The sequence below is a fragment of the Berghia stephanieae genome, chromosome 1, assembly GCF_034508935.2.
Source record: "Berghia stephanieae isolate SIO BIC M18660-M18661 chromosome 1, UCSD_Bste_1.3, whole genome shotgun sequence".
Taxonomy (NCBI): domain Eukaryota; kingdom Metazoa; phylum Mollusca; class Gastropoda; order Nudibranchia; family Aeolidiidae; genus Berghia; species Berghia stephanieae.
In genome coordinates, this window is record NC_088360.1 from 43079914 (window position 1) to 43099322 (window position 19409).

At 35.3% G+C, this 19409-nt stretch overlaps 1 protein-coding gene across 1 annotated transcript; it reads right to left on the reverse strand.

Moving 5' to 3' along the window:
• Window positions 1-1302: 1302 nt before the first annotated feature.
• On the reverse strand, window positions 1303-18962 carry LOC144975275 (metalloendopeptidase OMA1, mitochondrial-like). Its single transcript, XM_078919215.1, has 9 exons — window positions 18923-18962; window positions 15238-15586; window positions 12713-12941; window positions 11755-11928; window positions 10804-10911; window positions 7082-7210; window positions 6602-6676; window positions 5010-5162; window positions 1303-4379 (listed from the first exon to the last, which is right to left on the reverse strand). The coding sequence occupies exons 2-9, from the start codon at window positions 15522-15524 to the stop codon at window positions 4131-4133; spliced, it is 1404 nt and encodes a 467-aa protein (XP_078775341.1). The 5' UTR covers window positions 15525-15586; window positions 18923-18962; the 3' UTR covers window positions 1303-4130.
• Between the last annotated feature and the right edge of the window lie 447 nt (window positions 18963-19409).

The window sequence follows — 19409 nt, forward strand, 5'->3', positions numbered from 1 at the left end:
AAAAGTAGGCAAAGAATGTCAAAAAGCCTGTAGAAAAGCTCATTCACATAAATCTTAAATCATGATTGACAACGGTAATCAATAAAAAATAAATTAATTTAAAAAATGAACTTAGATTGAGAGTAAAGACGTGTAGTTTGTTATTATTTCTAAGGGTTTTACGGCGCTTAGTTCATTTAGGTCATATCAGCGCCAGTAAAAGGAAGAAAATGAGATAGTAAAAAAGTTCTAGAATTACAATTAAAGCACCTAAGAAAAAGTAAGACAAAGGGGAATGGGTTCAACTAGGGAACAGAAGTAGATTCCAAGAGCATACTATCAGCTTACTTAGTTTGAGATCACCTAAAAGTCTTATCCCGACACAAGCACTCAGAGGAACACACTCAAAGTCTACAAATCATCCAAAAAATAATACTGTGCATAGGGAGAAAATTTACAAGGAAAAAAAAATATCATCTCCCAAAACTGACTAGGTATACATTTGACTGTTTCCCTTCCAGTCAGGGTATCCGCCCAGGGCTAGGACAAACCAATTAATCTCATTTCAAGACAAAGACAAGAGCAAGTTGGAAAACAGATGTAGGGGGATAGAAGATACAGTAAGTGCCTCCCTGCCCACTATGGGAGGTCAGAAAACCCCACCCAGACAGACAAGTAGGACCAGATTCCAAAAGATAGCCCCTATGAGTTAAATATAATGTAGAAAGCAAGATTCAAATGAAAAAAAAATCCACTACATTAAATGGATTTGTATTTTCTAATCCACCCCTTGATATATCCTACAATATCCATAAAAATAAAAATTTCCAGTAAAAACTTTATATAAGGAAATATTGAAAAGTCCCCCATACATCCTAGGCCTTGCTTCATCCGATATTTTCATTTTTTTTTTCACACTCAAAGAATATCTGTAAGGAGACTAATTATGGAAATGACAATGAAGTGGAAAGTGATGTGGGCTCTTGGTGTTGAGACATTGATGCTGGATTTTAAACTGACGACAATAATAATAATAATATTAAAAATTGAAATAATAATAATAATAATGATAATAATAATAATAATAATAATAATAATAATAATAATAATAATAATAATAATAATAATAATAATAATAATAATAATATCAATAAGAACAATCATCATAATCATCATCATCATCATCATCATCATCATCATCATATTATCATCTGCTAATATATATAAATCATTTACAAAAATGATAGAAAATATCAGTAACCACAGTCACAAATTCTTCTCTTCGAATGTACCTTTTTCTAATTTTTTACCAAGACGATGCACTTTTTCTATAATCAATGGGTAAAACTATACTTTGAAAATGTTTTGTTTTAAAGTGTGATGAAACTGTCCATGTCCATTAGACCATATATCATCATTAACTTGTTAAACCTCCTGCATAGTAAGGTTTTCCTGACTTAACCAATTTGCGACCGAGGTAATCAACATATACAACACTGTACGTAAAAATGTTATGGATCATTCTAAAAGCTACAAAATTCTCAAAACCACCAATATTTTTTAAAGCAAAAAGAGGTTGTGAATTGCAGGTGACAACTTAACAGAAAGAAAAGAAAAAGAATAATGAGACCAATGTCCACTAAATATGCTCAAATCGCTTTACAAAGAATTTAAGCCAACAGCAACACTTTACACATGGGACACGGCTGTTCGTTTTACAACATATCGTTCCTTTTAGTTTTCATGCTACCTGCGTGATTCATCACGCCACACAGTGCCAGACCAGGGGTCAGCGAGGTTAAAGTCACTGCCGGCGAACAAACGTAATAAGTGACTTATGATTGTTCTTTTTCCTCATTTTCTCTCCATTGTTACACGTCATCTAATATACCCACAGATATAGAATAAAAAGAATTGTAAATTCCAATCACAACTCCATTAACTGTTAAAATTGCTAGGTCATGCGATTATTATAACACATAGTTTAATTTCGTTTCGTAGAGTGGCTCGACTGAGTACCAGTGATTGGTATACGTAATTTTTAATTTAATTACTGCGAAATGTTTGTCAAAGATTATTTGCTTAAAAATTGTGGTATGATTACATACAAATAATAAACTTCATTATGAGTAAGTTTGAAGATTTCGATTATTATAGGTTTTAAATGGTGATGTCATGAATATAGTTGTTCTAATATAGTAGAAAATCATTGACATCAGTTATTATCAAATGAAGATTGAAGGACATATAATATTAGTTCTAATATACTTTACATTCACAATGTGGTGTTCCCGATCATTTAACCTCACTGTGTTATTGACGCCCACTGTCGTCTTTATCCTGACCACCACCACCACCACCACCATCCCCCGTGTCTACAGTACAACTAGTATCGTCACCATCACCACCCCCAATCCCAGTGCCTCTATCATTACTACTACTGTTGTCACCACCGCTCCAACCCATACACTACACCAATCGTCAACAACACGATCACACAGCCGTACTTTAAAAAAAAAACACACACACACATTTTTAAAATTTTGGCCAGAAAACGTGAATAGATGATAATGGTCACAAATATTAGCCCCGACGACAGCATCACCATAATTTTCAGCAGCACCAGTACTGCTACCGTCCCTAAACCACCAGCATCACATACGTTGTTGCTATCACCACCGCCAGCATCATCTTCCGTCAACCAAAATGTCGCTATCCACCACATTAAAACTATCCTCACATTAAGACAAACACTGGCTAAAATCAGAGAGTGAATAATGTCCATATAAACTGGGCTGGTCATGAAAGTTGGCCACACATAATATTATAATACTATAATATTATAGTCCCTGTACTAGCATTCGACTGCACTATACTATTATATTATCATTACTACATTGTACTGGTCATTAGTTGTGTGAATACACATATTACGATATGAATGGATCTCAATCCCACGATGTTCTTAATGTTTGCATCTCTTCAACTCTTCTGTCCTCTGTGAAAAGTAATTAAATTTTGGCCAGAAAACTCGTTCTTCAATAAATATCAATCGAATACTATGATCCTCATCTTGTCAAAAACTCTAAAACCTGAGACTTCATCTTAACTAAAACTCTCAAACTTAAAACAGCAAGGAAGTCCCAGGTTTGAGAGTTTTTGACAAGGTGAGGGTTATTTTAGTTGATCAATATTTGAAGGACAAGTTTTCTGGCCAAATTTGTTAAAATGGCCTTTTTTAAAAGAGTATGACAGAACTGTGGCTATAACATTGCCGGCATTGTATTATTTGTGTTGTTACCAACAGCGTGAAGTATCTTAATGATTACTTGATGACTTTCTCAGATTTTAGTATGATAACAGTGGTCAGAGACTCGTTATTCTACTGGTTGGTGGGGAATTGGACCTGACAAGTTGTTAATCAAAACCACATTGCATGAGTTTCAGAAAAATCGCACTGAAGATTTTTGTAGGGTGAAAAGTTCAGTATTATCCCTGTATTATGTATGGATTGAGAGGGGGGTGGTGTTTGTATAAATGTGTTATTTCTTGATTCAATTTAGTCTATGTGTACTTATGAGTATTTGAAATATGAGGTCTTTTGTTTTCATTGTAACTTGACGTACATCTATCCCATAGAAACAGAAATCACATGAGAATAAAGATGAAGTGTCAGAGAAATAATATAATACATAACAATAGTTAAAGATTATAACGCAAATGAATTACAAATGATTACATTTGATCATTTTGATGGAATTTTGACGGTACTGGCAGTAGCTCGTTGACCCCTGCTCGCCAGGTAGTATGACCTCGTGACCGACTGTCGGTGAGAGCAATGTACACTACAACTAAAATGCAAGCTCTTTTCCACCGTGGGGAAGAGACATGACGCTTGAAAGGCGCCCTTACAATGATCACTCTCCATTTGCCATTGCACTTGCATAGAAATAAATTCGCTGACTCCTGTTTATTTGGGTTTATAAAAATAAGGATTGTAAGTTTTATCAACTAAAATTTACCACGTTCAAAATCAAAAATCTTTTCCAAATAACTTAATCAAGAGTCACTTGAGACATAAACTTTAGACTCACTACCACCCGAATATTGTTCGTATTTTCACTTTCATTATAATTTACCTAATCAGATTTCTACTCATCTTTTTGTATACACACAGTCGTACTTTGCTCTTTGGCATCCATTACTTTAGATATTGGTAAATCCACTGGAGCTGCTGTCTTTATTCCTCGTATATTGTCCTTTTGAACTTGTCTCAAATTTTGACCAGTGTTTTTAGCTGCTACATATTCGTCAGCTAATTTTGATATAACTTGAATGGCTTTTCGGGGATCATTTATGGGAAGAAGAGGGCATTGTCCTTCAACTCTCCATTTCTCGGTCTGAAATAATGAGTTTTTTAAAATTAAACCAAAAGGCAAATCAAATAAAAAATGTACATCATAAACTATAAAAAGTAATAAACAAGTTTAGACCCTTAAAACTATAGCTTCACAAATCAAATAATTTAGTTTAGCAACCATAACCATTTTTTTTTTAAAATCCATTTATTGAGTGTCTTTTGAGTCTATTCCACATAAAGACAAAAATACCCCAAGCATCATCCACAGTTGTCTTGCTCAAGGCCACACAATGCGGTGGGGAGTTGAACTTAGTGCCTTATGGGTAAGAAGCAAAAACCATAAAGCTGTGCCAGCTCACCTCAGCAATGAAAATCATAACCGTTTGTTCATTAACTTTTTATATATACACGACTCAAGAGAAAACTTGCATTTTTATCACATGACAGAAATTTGTCTTTAATTTCTGAGTATAATCTATTGCTCTACAATGATGAATCGAAAGAATCGATAAGTGACAAAATTGTTTTAAAACAGGCAAACACAATCTACATCACACCTTATAAACCTAGAATGACAAAATTGTGAAGAAATATCTAATTTAAAAAAAATAATTTTTTGCACTGCTCCATAAATTAGGAAAAGGCACAAATCACCACCAATATAACTAACCTTTGGAATGATAAAGTCAAAAAAATCAGCACGTTCCAAATTGTGTGGATGGGTGGACAAAAATGTTGGCAAATCAATCTCCTCCGTCTCCATCTTCTGCACAGCTTCCATTTTCTGCCAGAGTACCATTCCATGTCTTACATCATAGCAAGCCTAAGAAATAATTAAATAAGAATTGAATTTGTTTTTTGTTTTAATTCTTCGTTTTTAAAAGCTTATGAATCCTTCAAACATTTTCTGGTCAACATGGCTGACACTGGTTGATGAGCTATTGCGAAGAATGAAAATAGACTGTTTCATGATTTCGTTGATTGAAAGATAATTGACTGTCTAAAATGACTCCGAAATTTTTTTTGCAGTAATTTTTCAGTTCAATGTTACATCCTTCAAGATTCATATGATATCGATCGATCTTCTCTTTATCGTTACTCGACCTAAAATATTGCACTTCAGTTTTTTCTTCATTTAATTTTTTTGGAGTTCATCCAATTCTTCACATCAGCAATACATCTCTCATAGATGGGTAGCACTGATACTACTTTCCTATCTCTGTACAACATTCTATAAATCTGTGTGTCGTCTCCATAAGTTTGTTTTTTTAAAACATGATATTGAATAACAGGGAGGTAGGCACTGGTGTAAAATAAATATATGAAAACTTGAGTATTATACAGTGCCAGACAAAAAAGAAATGGATGTGGATTAATTAAAAACTCAAGCCTTTCTTAACCTGGATTCAAACATTAAGGACAGATGAGTCATTATTTCTCCACATAATAATAATAATAATAATAATAATAATAATAATAATAATAATAATAATAATAATAATAATAATAATAATAATAAAAATAATAATAATATAATAATAATAATAATAATAATAATAATAATAATAATAATAATAATAATAATAATAATAGTTGAATGATAGTTAGGGTGACCTAATGGTTAAATTCTACACAAACAGTATGCAGGTCTTGTTTTGAGTATTCCTCTGCATATTTTAAAAACGTTAAACATGTAAAGATTAAGCCAACAACTTGGAAATATGCTCCATAATACATTGTTTATCTATAAGTGAAAAGTTGGGAGCAGACACGAGTGAAAATAAAATCTTAAAAAATTTCTATGATGCTGTGCCAGACAAAGAAGAAGTAAAAAAAAAAAAAAAACAAGAAAATTTCATCTCTAGTGAGGGAAGGCTCTCACAACACGCAAACTCACTACAACATGCACTCAAAACATTCTTGTCATATCATCATTATTATAACCAAGGTTGCCAAATATGAATCTCATCAAATGCAAAGTGCTGGTACATATATTACAGGATTTTAGCTTGTTAAAATTGAGATCCATAGTAATCACTTTCAAAAAGTAATATAACACTAGCCATCCTTAGACTTTAGTTGAAATAACAACTTTTAAACTAAAAGGGATGTTTTTTTTTTTTAATATTACCAAACACACTAAAAAAATCATCAAAATAGGCATTATTAGGCAAAAAGAAAAGGCAAGAAAAGAAACATTTAAAAACCAATTTGTTTCCTATCAGTCAGTTGTGAATTTGGTCAAATAGAAGATCTTCCTACCTTCGATGCCAACATGGCACCAACTAAATCTGCTTCAGTCTCTAATTCACGACTGTGTGGTAGATGAGCCAAAATCTGTGAGCGCGAAAGAAAAAAAAATCAATTAAATAATGAAAATATTGACATGAATTTGTCATAAATAATGAAAATCAATGAATCCTAATTTATACTTTTATTCCACTCTTTTACCTATTCAGTTCATCAAGTTTTCTCCCTACCATTTGATCAAATCTGAATATGGGGAATGAGATGATGAGACTCTTGTGGATGGGAAGATTAATGGAAAGGCAATTATATTTATTCATTTAAATTCATTTCTTTGCTGCACAAAAAATTAACTTGAAATTAACTTCGAATAAAACTGAAGATTGAAATAACATTTTAAAAACATAGTAGCATATAGATTCATAAAATTTAATTCACTATTTATTCTATTTTCAAAACTCAAAAGGCAAAACTTAACAAATATTGTGAACTCACATGAACCATTTTATTGTGGAACCATTGAGTTACTAGAGCAATCCCATCGTTTGGAATGACACACCATAATGCTGCCATCACTAATATCACGATGTAATCCATAAACTGAACATAGCTCAGCTCCTCTATCTGTGTGATACAAATGTTGAACAAAGAATTTAGCAATTATGGTGTAAAGGTAATAAAGCTCAGGCTAATGATCAGGTACATTATAATACATGTGAAAACAAAAATACACTCATTCATTAATGGTCTTTATAAACATGTGATTAAGTTTCAGCTTACAGCACATTGAGGAAGACACAAACGAACAGTTTGATGAAAGTTAGAATTTCCATTGCTTGAAACATTCTTGGGTCATAGTCATAGACTCCATTGAAAAGTAATAAATTACCTAAATTCAATATGTTCGGCATACAGACATGGACACATGCACCGGTGAAAGAGAGTGGGCAATGATGGAAAACCGTCAGTTTAAATTTGGGTTTCTTTCTTTAAGATAGTGCTGCTTACAGCACTTGGCAAATAATGCATTTTCTCCACCAAATTGGAACTTCAGGTACATCCCTATGCAACAATCCTTCAGAGCTGTTAGGCCCTTGGAGCCAGAGTTTATATTGGATTCTATGGCATGAAATGGACAAGAGCAATTGCTTACTAGACTTTGGATAGGACGCTAGTCTATTGCAAAGCAAGCTACCAATCACTGATGGGTAGACCGCGGAGGTCAGAAAAAAATCTTGACTTCACCCTGGATTGATCTCAGTCCCTTTTCATGAGAAGTGAGTGCTCTACCACCTATCGGGACCTGTCACTGCTATAACTATAACAATTTGTAAAATGTGATTAGGGATGTTTTGTAGAAGTCATAATTTAATGTGCCCAACATTGGTTACTTTAGCAAGTGAATCCACCAGTGATATCCATATTAAGGAGCAGCAATGGAATAATAATCCAAGATCACCTGACAGATTAACCTCAATAAATTTCTTAACTCCATTGAGCTCAAAAATAAGCATGTCCCTCGTCAAACTCAATGCCATCTGATTTTCAATATCCATGGAAAAGTTAACAACCACCCACTGCAGTGGGGTTAAGTGTAGTGTCATAGACTGTTACAAAATCCATACCAAGTAACTTTTATCCACTTACGTTTATAGTGTTTTGAATAAGCAAACATATTCTTCAAAATGTCGGTTCATTTCATTTGGTGGTTCTTTTAAATGAGCGACAATTCACAGATGGTTTAAACTTACTCAGTACTGCTATACTTCCAAACTATACATGAAATAAATATATCAAAGTACTGACCAACATCTTCACTTTAAGAAACATAATGGAACAACGTAATGAAGGGCAAAGGTATATTAATTTAATTGACTTTAAGAAAGCATTCAACAGTCTACATCGAGTGAGCATCTGGAAGATTCTAAAACACGATGGAACACCCCAACATCTAGTTGAGCTCATTAAGAGCTTTTATAATAACTTAACATGTAAATCCGAAGATAGCTATGAAAACTTCGAAATTAAAACTGATGTTAGGCTCAGATGTGTGATGTCAGCAACCAGTTTTACTATTGCCATAAACTGGGTAATGAGACAAATGACAAGAGGACCACAACAGAGGAATTCGATGGACACTTCAAAATAGCACTTTTGGCACACACACACACACACACACACACACACACACACACACACACACACACACAGCAACATCTATAAGAGAAATTATCAAGACTCAACACTTTCGGACAGCAAAAAGGACTGAAAATCAATACTAAAAAATCAGAATTAATGACACTAAACATTCAACACTCCACCCCAATTCTAATTAACGAAGAAGAAAAAAAAAAAATAAAAAAATAAAAAAAATAATAATTGAGCATTTATATAGCGCAATGTCCACTTAACGTGCTCAATGCGCTTTACAAGGGGTCCCTGGTCAACAGCAATATTTAACATGTAGGACGAGACGTGACGCCTGTTAGGCGATATTACAATTTTTCGGACAAAGACAACGCTGTTAACGGCCAGGTACTCATTTTACACCTGAGTACGGTGAGAGAATGTGAGTAAAGAGTCTTTTCCAAGGACTCAACTATGCGCTGAGCGAGGCTCGAACCCAGGACCTTCCGATCCGAAAGCGAGTGTCATACCACTAGACCACATAGCCGCACAGCTGCAAAATACTTATGAATTCATATATTTAGGCAGCCTTATTACAAGCACTAGTGGAGCTGAGAGAGACATTTAAAGGCACATAAATAAAGCAAAGAACACATTGGATATCAAAAGATTACATTATGAAAACCAAACTTAAAATTTACCAGAGCTGTATTATTTTACCACTTCTGTATGGATCTGAATGCTGGAAGATGACAAATAGCGACATGAACAAGCTGTCTGCATTTCATACAAAGTGCCTAAGGAGGATCATGAACATTTACTAGCCAAATAGAATTTAAAATGAAATTCTCCTAGATCAATGTGGAATGGAAGACATGAAGGACATCATCATGAGAAGAAAGTGGAGATGGATAGGACATGTTATGAAAAAGGAGGAGGGAAACATCAGCAAAACTGCCCTACAGTGGACACCAGGAGGAAAGAGAAATAATAAAAATAAATGAAAAAACAATTTCCTTTTTTCATCCCATAGGGGAAATTTGTCTCTAGGGTCTATTCCAAGGGAAGACTGGAATAACCCAGGGTCAGTCGCATGGCAGCACAAATTGAGCTAGGGTGAGGTGACTTGCTCAAGGCCACACAGCACAGCAGTCATTAGAACTCGGTATCTTTTGGGTACAAAGCAAAGACCGTACCACTGAGCCACGCTGAAGAAGGGGAAGGCCCTAGGCAACCTGGAGGACAACATTGGCGGGAGAGATGAGATAGTGGGGGGAGACATGGAGCTCCCTGAAGATGATGGCCAAGGACAAAGGAAGATGGAGGTCCTTCGTTGTTACCCTACATACCAATGGGCATAATGGGCAGTAAGTAAATATATTAAATATATGTAAATGTCCTCCTAAGATATAAATTCTCAACACAGAAAAATAAAAAAATACTGATGACTTAAATTTTCCATGTTATATTTTGCTACAACGAGAAAGAAAAAAAAAAAAAAATCACCAAGACCCACTTTTAAGAAAGTACGTAATTTCCCCCAATTAGATAGTGATGAGTTGTAGAATTATATTTTTAGTACTTAAGCAGTTGCAGAATGACAGTTACATGATGATGTAATCTTGGTAGTCATTAACCGTAAGCATAAATGTAGGATAGTAGCATTTTGTGATGTTACCAACATTGTAATCTATAAACTGCTGTTTTCATATTACGTAGTTTAAATCTAAAAAGACGCCCTTATGAGCTCTCATTTTTGTCAATGCAGTGGAATCCTAATAGACCAACACCACCAGACCAGAAAGATTGGTTGACTTTAAGCAGTGTTGACTTTATCCATTATCAATGCAACACACTTAGATAAAGAACAGAAAATTTGGGACCAACCAGAGGTGTTGAGTTTAAGCAGAAGTTGAATTTAAGAGTATTGACTGTATGTGAATTCCATTGTATTTCTAAGAAGTAGTGGAAAGACAATTAAAAAAAAGAGTATTCTCCTTAACCTTTAAAAGAGCTAGTCATACCGATAAAAATGAAGAAAAAATACTTGAATATTTTAAATTTTAGAAAAAAGTACTCTTAAAACTTACCCCGTGTTCAAGAAGAGTGTGGGACATTTCATGTCCTAAAATGAGAGCTAATTCATCTTGATTTTGAGCTAAATTCAGCATGCCTTCAAAAACAAAAACTTGACCTGTCTGCAACAGGAAACAAAATGTGTTGAAAACAAAAAGAAGAAAAGAAATTATTAAAAAATAAACAATTGGATAAGCGGACCCTTAACAAAAGCTTAATTAGGTTTGAGAGTTTGAGCCAAAAGCTAAACACCTAATGACATCTAGGCACCTAAACAATATATCAGTATTAATGGAAGGTTGGGCATGATTTCCCCTGACCACCAAGCACTGATTGGAAAGTATTTTATGATAGACTAGTGTAAAAAGGGTAGCAACCCGTTTTTACCATCACCAAAGCTCCATCTAAACTCAAGCTCCATGGGATTTATGGCTCTAGTTTTCTGGGGGTTTTTTAATTTTTAATCGTAAACTGCTCAAATGCAGAACTTAATCAAGACCACTGTCATCATGTGTGGCTATGTAGTCTAGTGGTATCGGAAGGCACATTGTTGAGTCCTTAGAAGAGGCTCTTTACTCACATTCTCTCACTGTACTCAGGTGTAAAATGAGAACCTGGCCGTTAATAGCGTTGTCTCTGTCCAAAAAAATTGTAATATCGCCTAACAGGCATCATGTCAAGTCTTATATTTTAAGTGTTGCTGTTGGCCATAGACCCCTTTGAGCATTTTTATTGGATATTATGCAATATAAAAGCTCAAGTTTTTTAATTTTTTTTTTTTTGTTGGGGGGGGGGGGGGGGGGGGGTGTGTGTTGTTGTTTTTTGTTGGGTCCTTTTTTTTTTTTTTAAAGCTTTCACTGTTACTGCTCACTTTGTAACAGTTATAAACAGATAAACGATGATATAAATTATTATTTAAATAAAATCAGTTCCATCAATAAAAGATGAGAAAAAAATAATCTTACTGGTAAAACAAAAGCATTAACTGTTGGATCATTTATAACATAGACTTTCCAATTATCAAAGTTCATCTTTTGTAACTCTGGATTAGCCAACAAGATCCTTTGAGCCACATCCATGACTCGCCTTACTTGCAATGAGTCTGAGGGGAACATTTTGTCCTTGTAAGTCTCAATTAACTTGAAATGGGAGAGAAAAAGAAAACAAAAGGAATTTTAAATAATTCACCTTAATTAATTCCGAAGACCCCCCCGAAAAAGATTAGATAACAAAATGATCAATTTGGGTCAAATGAGAAAAAAAAAAAGTTCAAAAGAATGTTCGATGCTTGCAAAAAAACAATACGTGTATTGGTAATTTATTACATTGCTTTATTGTAAAAGTATTAGAATGCCAAACTAATAAGCTTACTACTCAAAATGTATACTAACATACTAACAATAACAATCCCTCTGAAAGATTAATTGTCTTTAATATTATCATTATTTTTATTAATAATAACAATAATAATAATAGTGCACATATGTTAAGCGCAGCATATCCAGCTATATTATGCAGGCTCTGTGGGCATATTACAATGACATGTAAATATATCATAAATTTAAATACACCCATGCACAGCATGATTGCACTCACAAACACTTAAACACACACACACACACGCACACACATACACACACTCACACCCCCCCCCCTCTACACACACATAGACACGAACAAAAAATAATTTATCAAACATTGGAGTAGCTGCTCATCGAAATATAACTGAAAAAGATGAGTTTTCAGTTTTTTTTGGAATGTTTCTAGGGATGGTGATTCTATTTCTAAAGGCAATTTGTTTCAAATTCTAGTGCCGGGCCAAGCAAAGCTATTCAACAATAAAGTTATCATATCTGAAATTTTTTTGGGATGATCTATGAACTATGAACCTAGTTAAAGCACAGAGTATATTATCATACTTACTGATTCACCTTGAACATTCGCAATTGAAAGAATTTGGTCATAAGTGAGGGCCACAAATCTTTTCCTGCCTGTGATTGGAGTCTCTTCAATGTGGCTAATATAATACACAACAAAAAAACTGACCACTGCCCCGAATGCCCCAGCTATCAGATACCATTTTCTTTTCAGGGCAGCAATAATTTTTTTCCTCTCCTTTGGTTCCATTCCCCTATACCATTTTCGGACACCTCTGAAAATAATTGATATACAATAAATATAATCTCATGACAATCATTGACCAACATAAAATTAATATCAGTAGTAAAATGTCATCTAAATCATGAGTATTACATGGTACTGCAAGGACGTTTTCAAAAAGAGATTAACAATTACATGATATTTTTAAAACTTTAGTTGAATGACAACTACCTGTTACTGTTTATTTCCACAAGACTAGCAGTTAGCTGAAAGCCCCTATCATATTAGAAACCATTTTTTCCTGACAAAACAACTAATCTTCAAGTTTCTCAGGAAAAACTCTTACAATCGTTGTGCTAACAACTGGCAAGAAAACTAAGAAATTACATCGAGTTCACTTGTTCTGGTTAGACCAGAATTGTTTATTATAGCTTTGTGCTCAGTTGTCACTCTTTGTCAGTTTTCATCACTCGTTATTTCATTTTTATCATTGCTGTTATTTATAATTCTGTCCACCGTCATCATTGTTATTGTTATCTATAATTCTTCTCAATGTGAACAAATTTAAGATTTTTGTGTCTTTTAAGGTTTTGAGTATTTGTAGAATTATTTGTCATTCAATTTCATTGTCTTTTTCATGCGTGGAGGAACTACCCCTGACTGCGATATAGTTTTAACTATATCATTTATTACTATCCAGTTTTAACTGTGCTATTTTTTATTTTTGAATGTTTCGGGTTGAAGCCCTTTATGTATTTTATTATTATTATTATTATTATTATTATTATTATTATTATTATTATTATTATTATTATTATTATTATTATTATCATTATTATTATTATTTGATATAGGGCCAATATATCCACAAACAGTGCTCAGAGGTGCTTTACAATAGTTTTTTTTTTAAGTATCACACATGTTCATTCATTTGGCTACAAAATCACAACAACAGTCACACACATCTTGTTCGAAATTCATATAGAATCACGATAAGCAGAATGAAAAAGATCGGTTTTTAAGTGCCGTTTGAAGACTGGTAGACTTTCACATTGTCGGGTTTTAGGTGGTAAAAAATTCCATACGATTGGAGCCGAAAATGCAAAACCATGCTCAGCAAACTTTGTTCTTGGAATGCTTTTCTCCATTAGCAAAGAACTGCTGGATCGCAGAGATCAAGTTGGTTTATATTCCCCGACAAGGCATTGAAGGTATTCGGGTGATGTATGGTGAAGGCAATTGTAAGCAAAACATGCGATTTTGTATTTTATTCTTTTTTCTATTCGAAGCCAGTGTAGTGACTTAAGGACTGGTGTTATATGGTCCCAAGGCTTTGGTCTTGTTACATTTTCGATCGTAAATACACCAGAAATGTAAGTTTTGATTTTTCATTTTAGTTATTATGATTCATGTTTAAATTATCTCAGGTTTGTAGCCAAATTGCGTTCACAGAGATAAACTTGTACTTCTATAATTCATTGCATTCAATCATTTATAATTTCATGTTGCCTTTATATATCTGTGATGTGTAATAGTACTGTGCCAATGCCATATGGTGAGGCATCAGATACAAGTCTCAATGGGAGCTTGGGGTCATAAAGGATGAGAATTTCATCGGACGAGATCATAGTTTTGATCTTGTCGAAGGCTTCTTGACATTGGTTAGACCGTTGGAGTTCGCGGCTGTGCTGAAGCTGGTCATACAATGACTTTGCAATATTTGCTTGAGCCATTTGTGGTAATAATTTACAAGACCAAGAAATGAACGTAGTTGGGTTTTGGTTGTTGGAATAGGTGCATCTATGATGGCTTCAATCTTGTCAATACCACAATATTAATTGCAATTCCACATATTATAATATGTTTGTAAAATTTAATGTGACCAAAATATATATATTTCTAAACATTATATTTTACAGTCGACCTGCTGCTGCACATACTGCTGTATTCTTCTGCTCTTCATGCTTATCTAATGTACATGTTGTCCTGTAAATATGACCCTGCTGCATTGTATTCCTCAATCGTTCATTAAATATCGCCATCACGTTCATCAACAACAACATTCTCGTTTCTTCATTTTTTCGGTGTGTATGGAAGTGTTCGCCCTGGTGCACTAAATTTTTGTAAAACCCACAAAATTAGGTTGTGCTAAACTGGTATGATATATAATAATAATAATAATAATAATAATAATAATAATAATAATAATAATAATAATAATAATAATAATAATTATTATTATTATTATTATTATCATTATTATTATTATTATTATAATAATAATCATTATCATAACTATAGCGAGAATAAATATTACTCAAATTCTATTGTTTGATTCCCCAACTTACCTTCCGGTCAATGCTGCTGAAATTTTAGCAATAGGCTTGACAAAGAGCCATAACAACGGATTTACTTCCCGCCTTGGACTGGTGTGAAGGCCACATTTTGTAAGCCTGAATGGATATGACTGGTGATGGACAATTGTGCCATTGTTCTTAGGTACCATTGTGGATTGTAAAAGACATCTTTTCGCCGATTTGGCAGAATGCAAACATTGTCTGGGAATATTTTGTTTAGCCCTCAGGGTTAAAAAGAGAGCTGTCTGTCGAAATTGTCTAAAATACAGCATATCCATTATGGACCTGATTTTACAAATGTTAAATGAAAGCTTGAGGGTTATGTCTCCTCGTTTTCTGCCTGTAATAAAGAGAAAATAGCGTCATCACATTGTTCAGATTTTTTGAGTTAAGTAAAACCTGTTTTGAATTATCTAATCCTATTACAGGTTTATACATTTCGAATTTTTTTTTGTTTTAAACTGCCAATTTAATTTTTATTTTACCCTTATACTTTAACTTTACTAATGGTGATGATAAACAAGGCAAGGTAAAAACCATGAAGTTCTTTCACCACACCAAGATGCCTTTGAACATATAGTTTATTTGTGTTTTTTTTAAATATATAGCACAATATCCACTAAACGTGCTCAAAGCGCTTTACAATGACGAAGGGTCCCTGACCAACAGAAACACATAACATTTCCCATAACACAACATGTATCTAGAACGAGACATAATTTGTCATAAGGCAGTGTCTATATACACAGTAACCGGGCATCTAGCCTCAGGATCTACGTACAAGGTAACTCCGGTAACTGGTTTGCCGCTAAAAAAATACAAGCAATGGATGGACCTCGCTCTGTATGTGTGTGTGTGTGTGTGTTATTAAAAAAAATCAAACAATACAATATAACCCATTAAAGGCGAAATTCAAGGTTACCATGTATGTTACTGTAACCGTGTACGTAGATCCTGAGGCTAGGTGCCCGGTTGGTAACGAAAATAATGATACCAAGATATCTTCTTCTTCTTTTGATTTGATTGCCCACAATCAATTGGTTGATTATTATGGCAAATATGAAACTGCTTTCTATTCTCTCTGTATTCCTTGTTTATAATCGTTAGTCTAAAATCAATTTCCAGGGACTTTCTGGGGTCGTCAACGTTGGTCAGTGATGGTTTGTGTAGGGTCTAAGTATCTGCATAGCAACTTGCCACAAAAGCATCAACTGTAGTGGCTTCGGTCACTTTAGCGTGAAGCTGGTTCCAGTCCGTGACTGTGTGCGGCAAGAAAGAAAACCCACGGTATTGTGTTCTGTGTGTTATGAGGCTGTATTGGTGGTTGTTACCTCTTCTCTGTATCAAAGGTGCTGGTATTAATTTTTTCTTGATGACTGGGCATTCAGCGAGGTGGTGCTTGATCTTAAATAGCATTGTTAATCTTGCTGATTTTCTGCTGTGTTCTAATTTCGGCCAGTGTAGTTTTTCTAGCATGTCTGATACACTTGAGGTGTTGTGGTGTCTGTTCAGGACGTAGCGTGCAGCTCTTCTTTGCACTGATTCAATTTTTGAGACGTATTTTTGGGTGTGGGGATCCCAAACAGTGGAAGCATATTCCAGAACAGGTCTTACAAATGTTTTGTATGCCTTTTCCTTGATTTTCGAGGAGCTAATTTTTAGGTTATGCCTTAAAAATCCCAGTGTTTTGTTTGCCTTACTTGTGATCTTGTTAATATGCTCATCCCATGTTAGGTTTTTTCTTGCTAACACCAAAATATTTTGCAACATTCACTGTCTCCAATGTATGTCCATGTAAGTGGTATTCAGTTATCTTGGGTGTTTTTGATCTTGTTATGGGCATTGATTCGCACTTCGCTGGGTGGAACTTCATATCCCAGCTTTCTTCCCATATTTCTAGTTGACACAGATCCGCTTGCAGTTTGTCATTGTCCGTGCTGTAGACTGCAGTATCATCTGCAAAGAGTCTGGCTGTTGTGGTTAGATTAAGTGGTAGGTCATTAATGTATGCCAAGAATAGACAGGGTCCTAAGACAGATCCCTGAGGGACACCCGATCTAACAGGTACTTCAGTCGAGCGAAATCCGTTAACACTAACAGCTTGCTTGCGGTCATGTAGGAAGTTATTAATCCATGTTTGGGTTGTGCCCTGTATGCCGTAACGACGGATCTTGTGTGTGATTCACACGGTCTGCGATATTCCTCTTTATAACGAAGTTATGCATCTTTAATTGAACTCCCCCCCCCCCTAAAACTTAATAAAAGCGAACGGCAATTTCCAGTCATAACTTTCTTATGGGCGAGTTGGGTCACAATTTGACTCCCACTGCTGCTGCTCACTAAACTTAAACTGCCTAAAGTAAGTTACCGTGTACGGAGACACTCCGTTGTCATAAACGCCAGTTACTGTTAGGTAGACGACATTACTTTTTTTTTTTTTCGACAAAGACAATGCTGTTAACGACCAGGTACTCATTTGACACCTAAGTACGGTGAGAGAATGTGAGTTAAAGGCCTTTTCCAATGACTCAACAATGCGCCGTACGAGGCTCGAGCCCCGGGGATCTTCCGTCCGAAATCGAATGTCATCCCACAAAACCATACAGTAGAACTCGGAAATAGCGAGTTCGACGGGTCCACTCCTGATTACTCGCTATTCCCGAGTTGCCAGGAAAGGTCACTCGGCCGTACAAAAATATGGAAAGACAATGTGTGTGTGTGTTTGTGCATGTGTGCCGCGCGTGTGTGCAAATGACTGTGTGTGGATAAAGTGGGGTGGGGGCGGGGTTGAACACGGCCTTCGTTAACTACGTAATGATGGCCACGGGTTGAAGTCTCTATAGATGTCGCTGGTTGAAGTTGATCCACCCCTTCCATTTCCATCAAGATTTCGTGTATGTGTGTGTGCGAGTGTTTGTATGCACTAGACATGTTTGATGAGGTAAGCAAGCGCATCACTCAATCACTGACCCACTGAAAATGATGGTTCCACGCTCCCCTCTCTCGCTGATCGTTTTGTTCGTTAACGAATGCTACTCGCTGACCGATGCTGCTAAGTGTTGACATCTTGGCTGCCAGTGCTTACCTCGCGTGTCGCGAGGCACCACATTGGGTGAATAATTGACCCCCACCCCCAATACACACACACACACACACCCAAATGTGTTTCCCCTACTATGTACTACTACAGACTAGGCTACTACTACTATGTAATGTTACTCTTAACGAAAAATAAAAAAAGGAAAGAAGCTAGGCTAAAAATATTTAAATCGTCCTTGTCTGTTGTTTTGCTTTACTTCGTTCGAAGTCCTAGGCTGGGGCAGGAAATGCTCGTTATTTCCGAGTTGACCTCTTTTTCATACTCGCTACCTTCATGCTAATTTTATTGACTCAAATAAGAGGGGAAAAAACGGGGATTTAGATTTTACTCGCTATTTCCGAGTTCTCGCTATATTTATATCCGAGTACGTTACTTTCATGTTCTACTGTATTAATATTCACATAGTCACATAGCCTTTGTAAAAACGTATTCACATTTTTTTTTTTTCAATTGAATTCAATTTCGAGGTAAAATCTGAAATTAATCACATGAACACAGAAAACTGGCATGTCGACGGAGCGATTCCTTGGGATAGACTGATAAACGGATAAACACGGGGCTTTTGCTTTTATTTACCAATGGCAACTGCTTGTAAATTTTTCGTTTTTCGACTTTCTCGTTTTTTACTTTCGTTAAACATTATTCTATCTTCTTCGTAAAAAGAGTAGAAAACGGTAGGGCTGCCTGAAGCCTGTGGACGTTTCGGGTATAAACCCTTCGTCAGCCCAACAATACACAAATTAACGTGGAAAACAAATAAAATAAAATGCAAATTAACTTGTATCGTCTGTACTCAATGGTGGTTGGAGTATGAATTAAACGTTAGCGTGGTGTAGGGAGTTTGCCGGGTGTCCCAGGGGAGTGATCGGACCCCTTCCGCACGAGGACAGGACAGTCCTGTCCCAAATTTGTAACATATAGAATTTAGAGAAACCTACCGCACCTATTGGGACGGGACAAAACAGTCCCGTTGTGTCCCAAGCCGTTTTGAAATGCTACAAAATCAACGGGACAGGACTGTCCCAGTCCCGTGTTCATATCGTTTGTGATAGTAGAAAAATAT

Excerpts from the sequence above, each read along its gene's own strand:
- LOC144975275 (XM_078919215.1), bottom strand. The coding sequence starts at position 15,524 with ATGGATATGCTGTATTTTAGACAATTTCGACAGACAGCTCTCTTTTTA. Across the intron at positions 10,912-11,754 it reads TTAATGCTTTTGTTTTACCA|ACAGGTCAAGTTTTTGTTTT; the intron begins GTAAGATTATTT and ends TTCCTGTTGCAG. Across the intron at positions 4,380-5,009 it reads TTGACTTTATCATTCCAAAG|ACCGAGAAATGGAGAGTTGA; the intron begins GTTAGTTATATT and ends TCATTATTTCAG.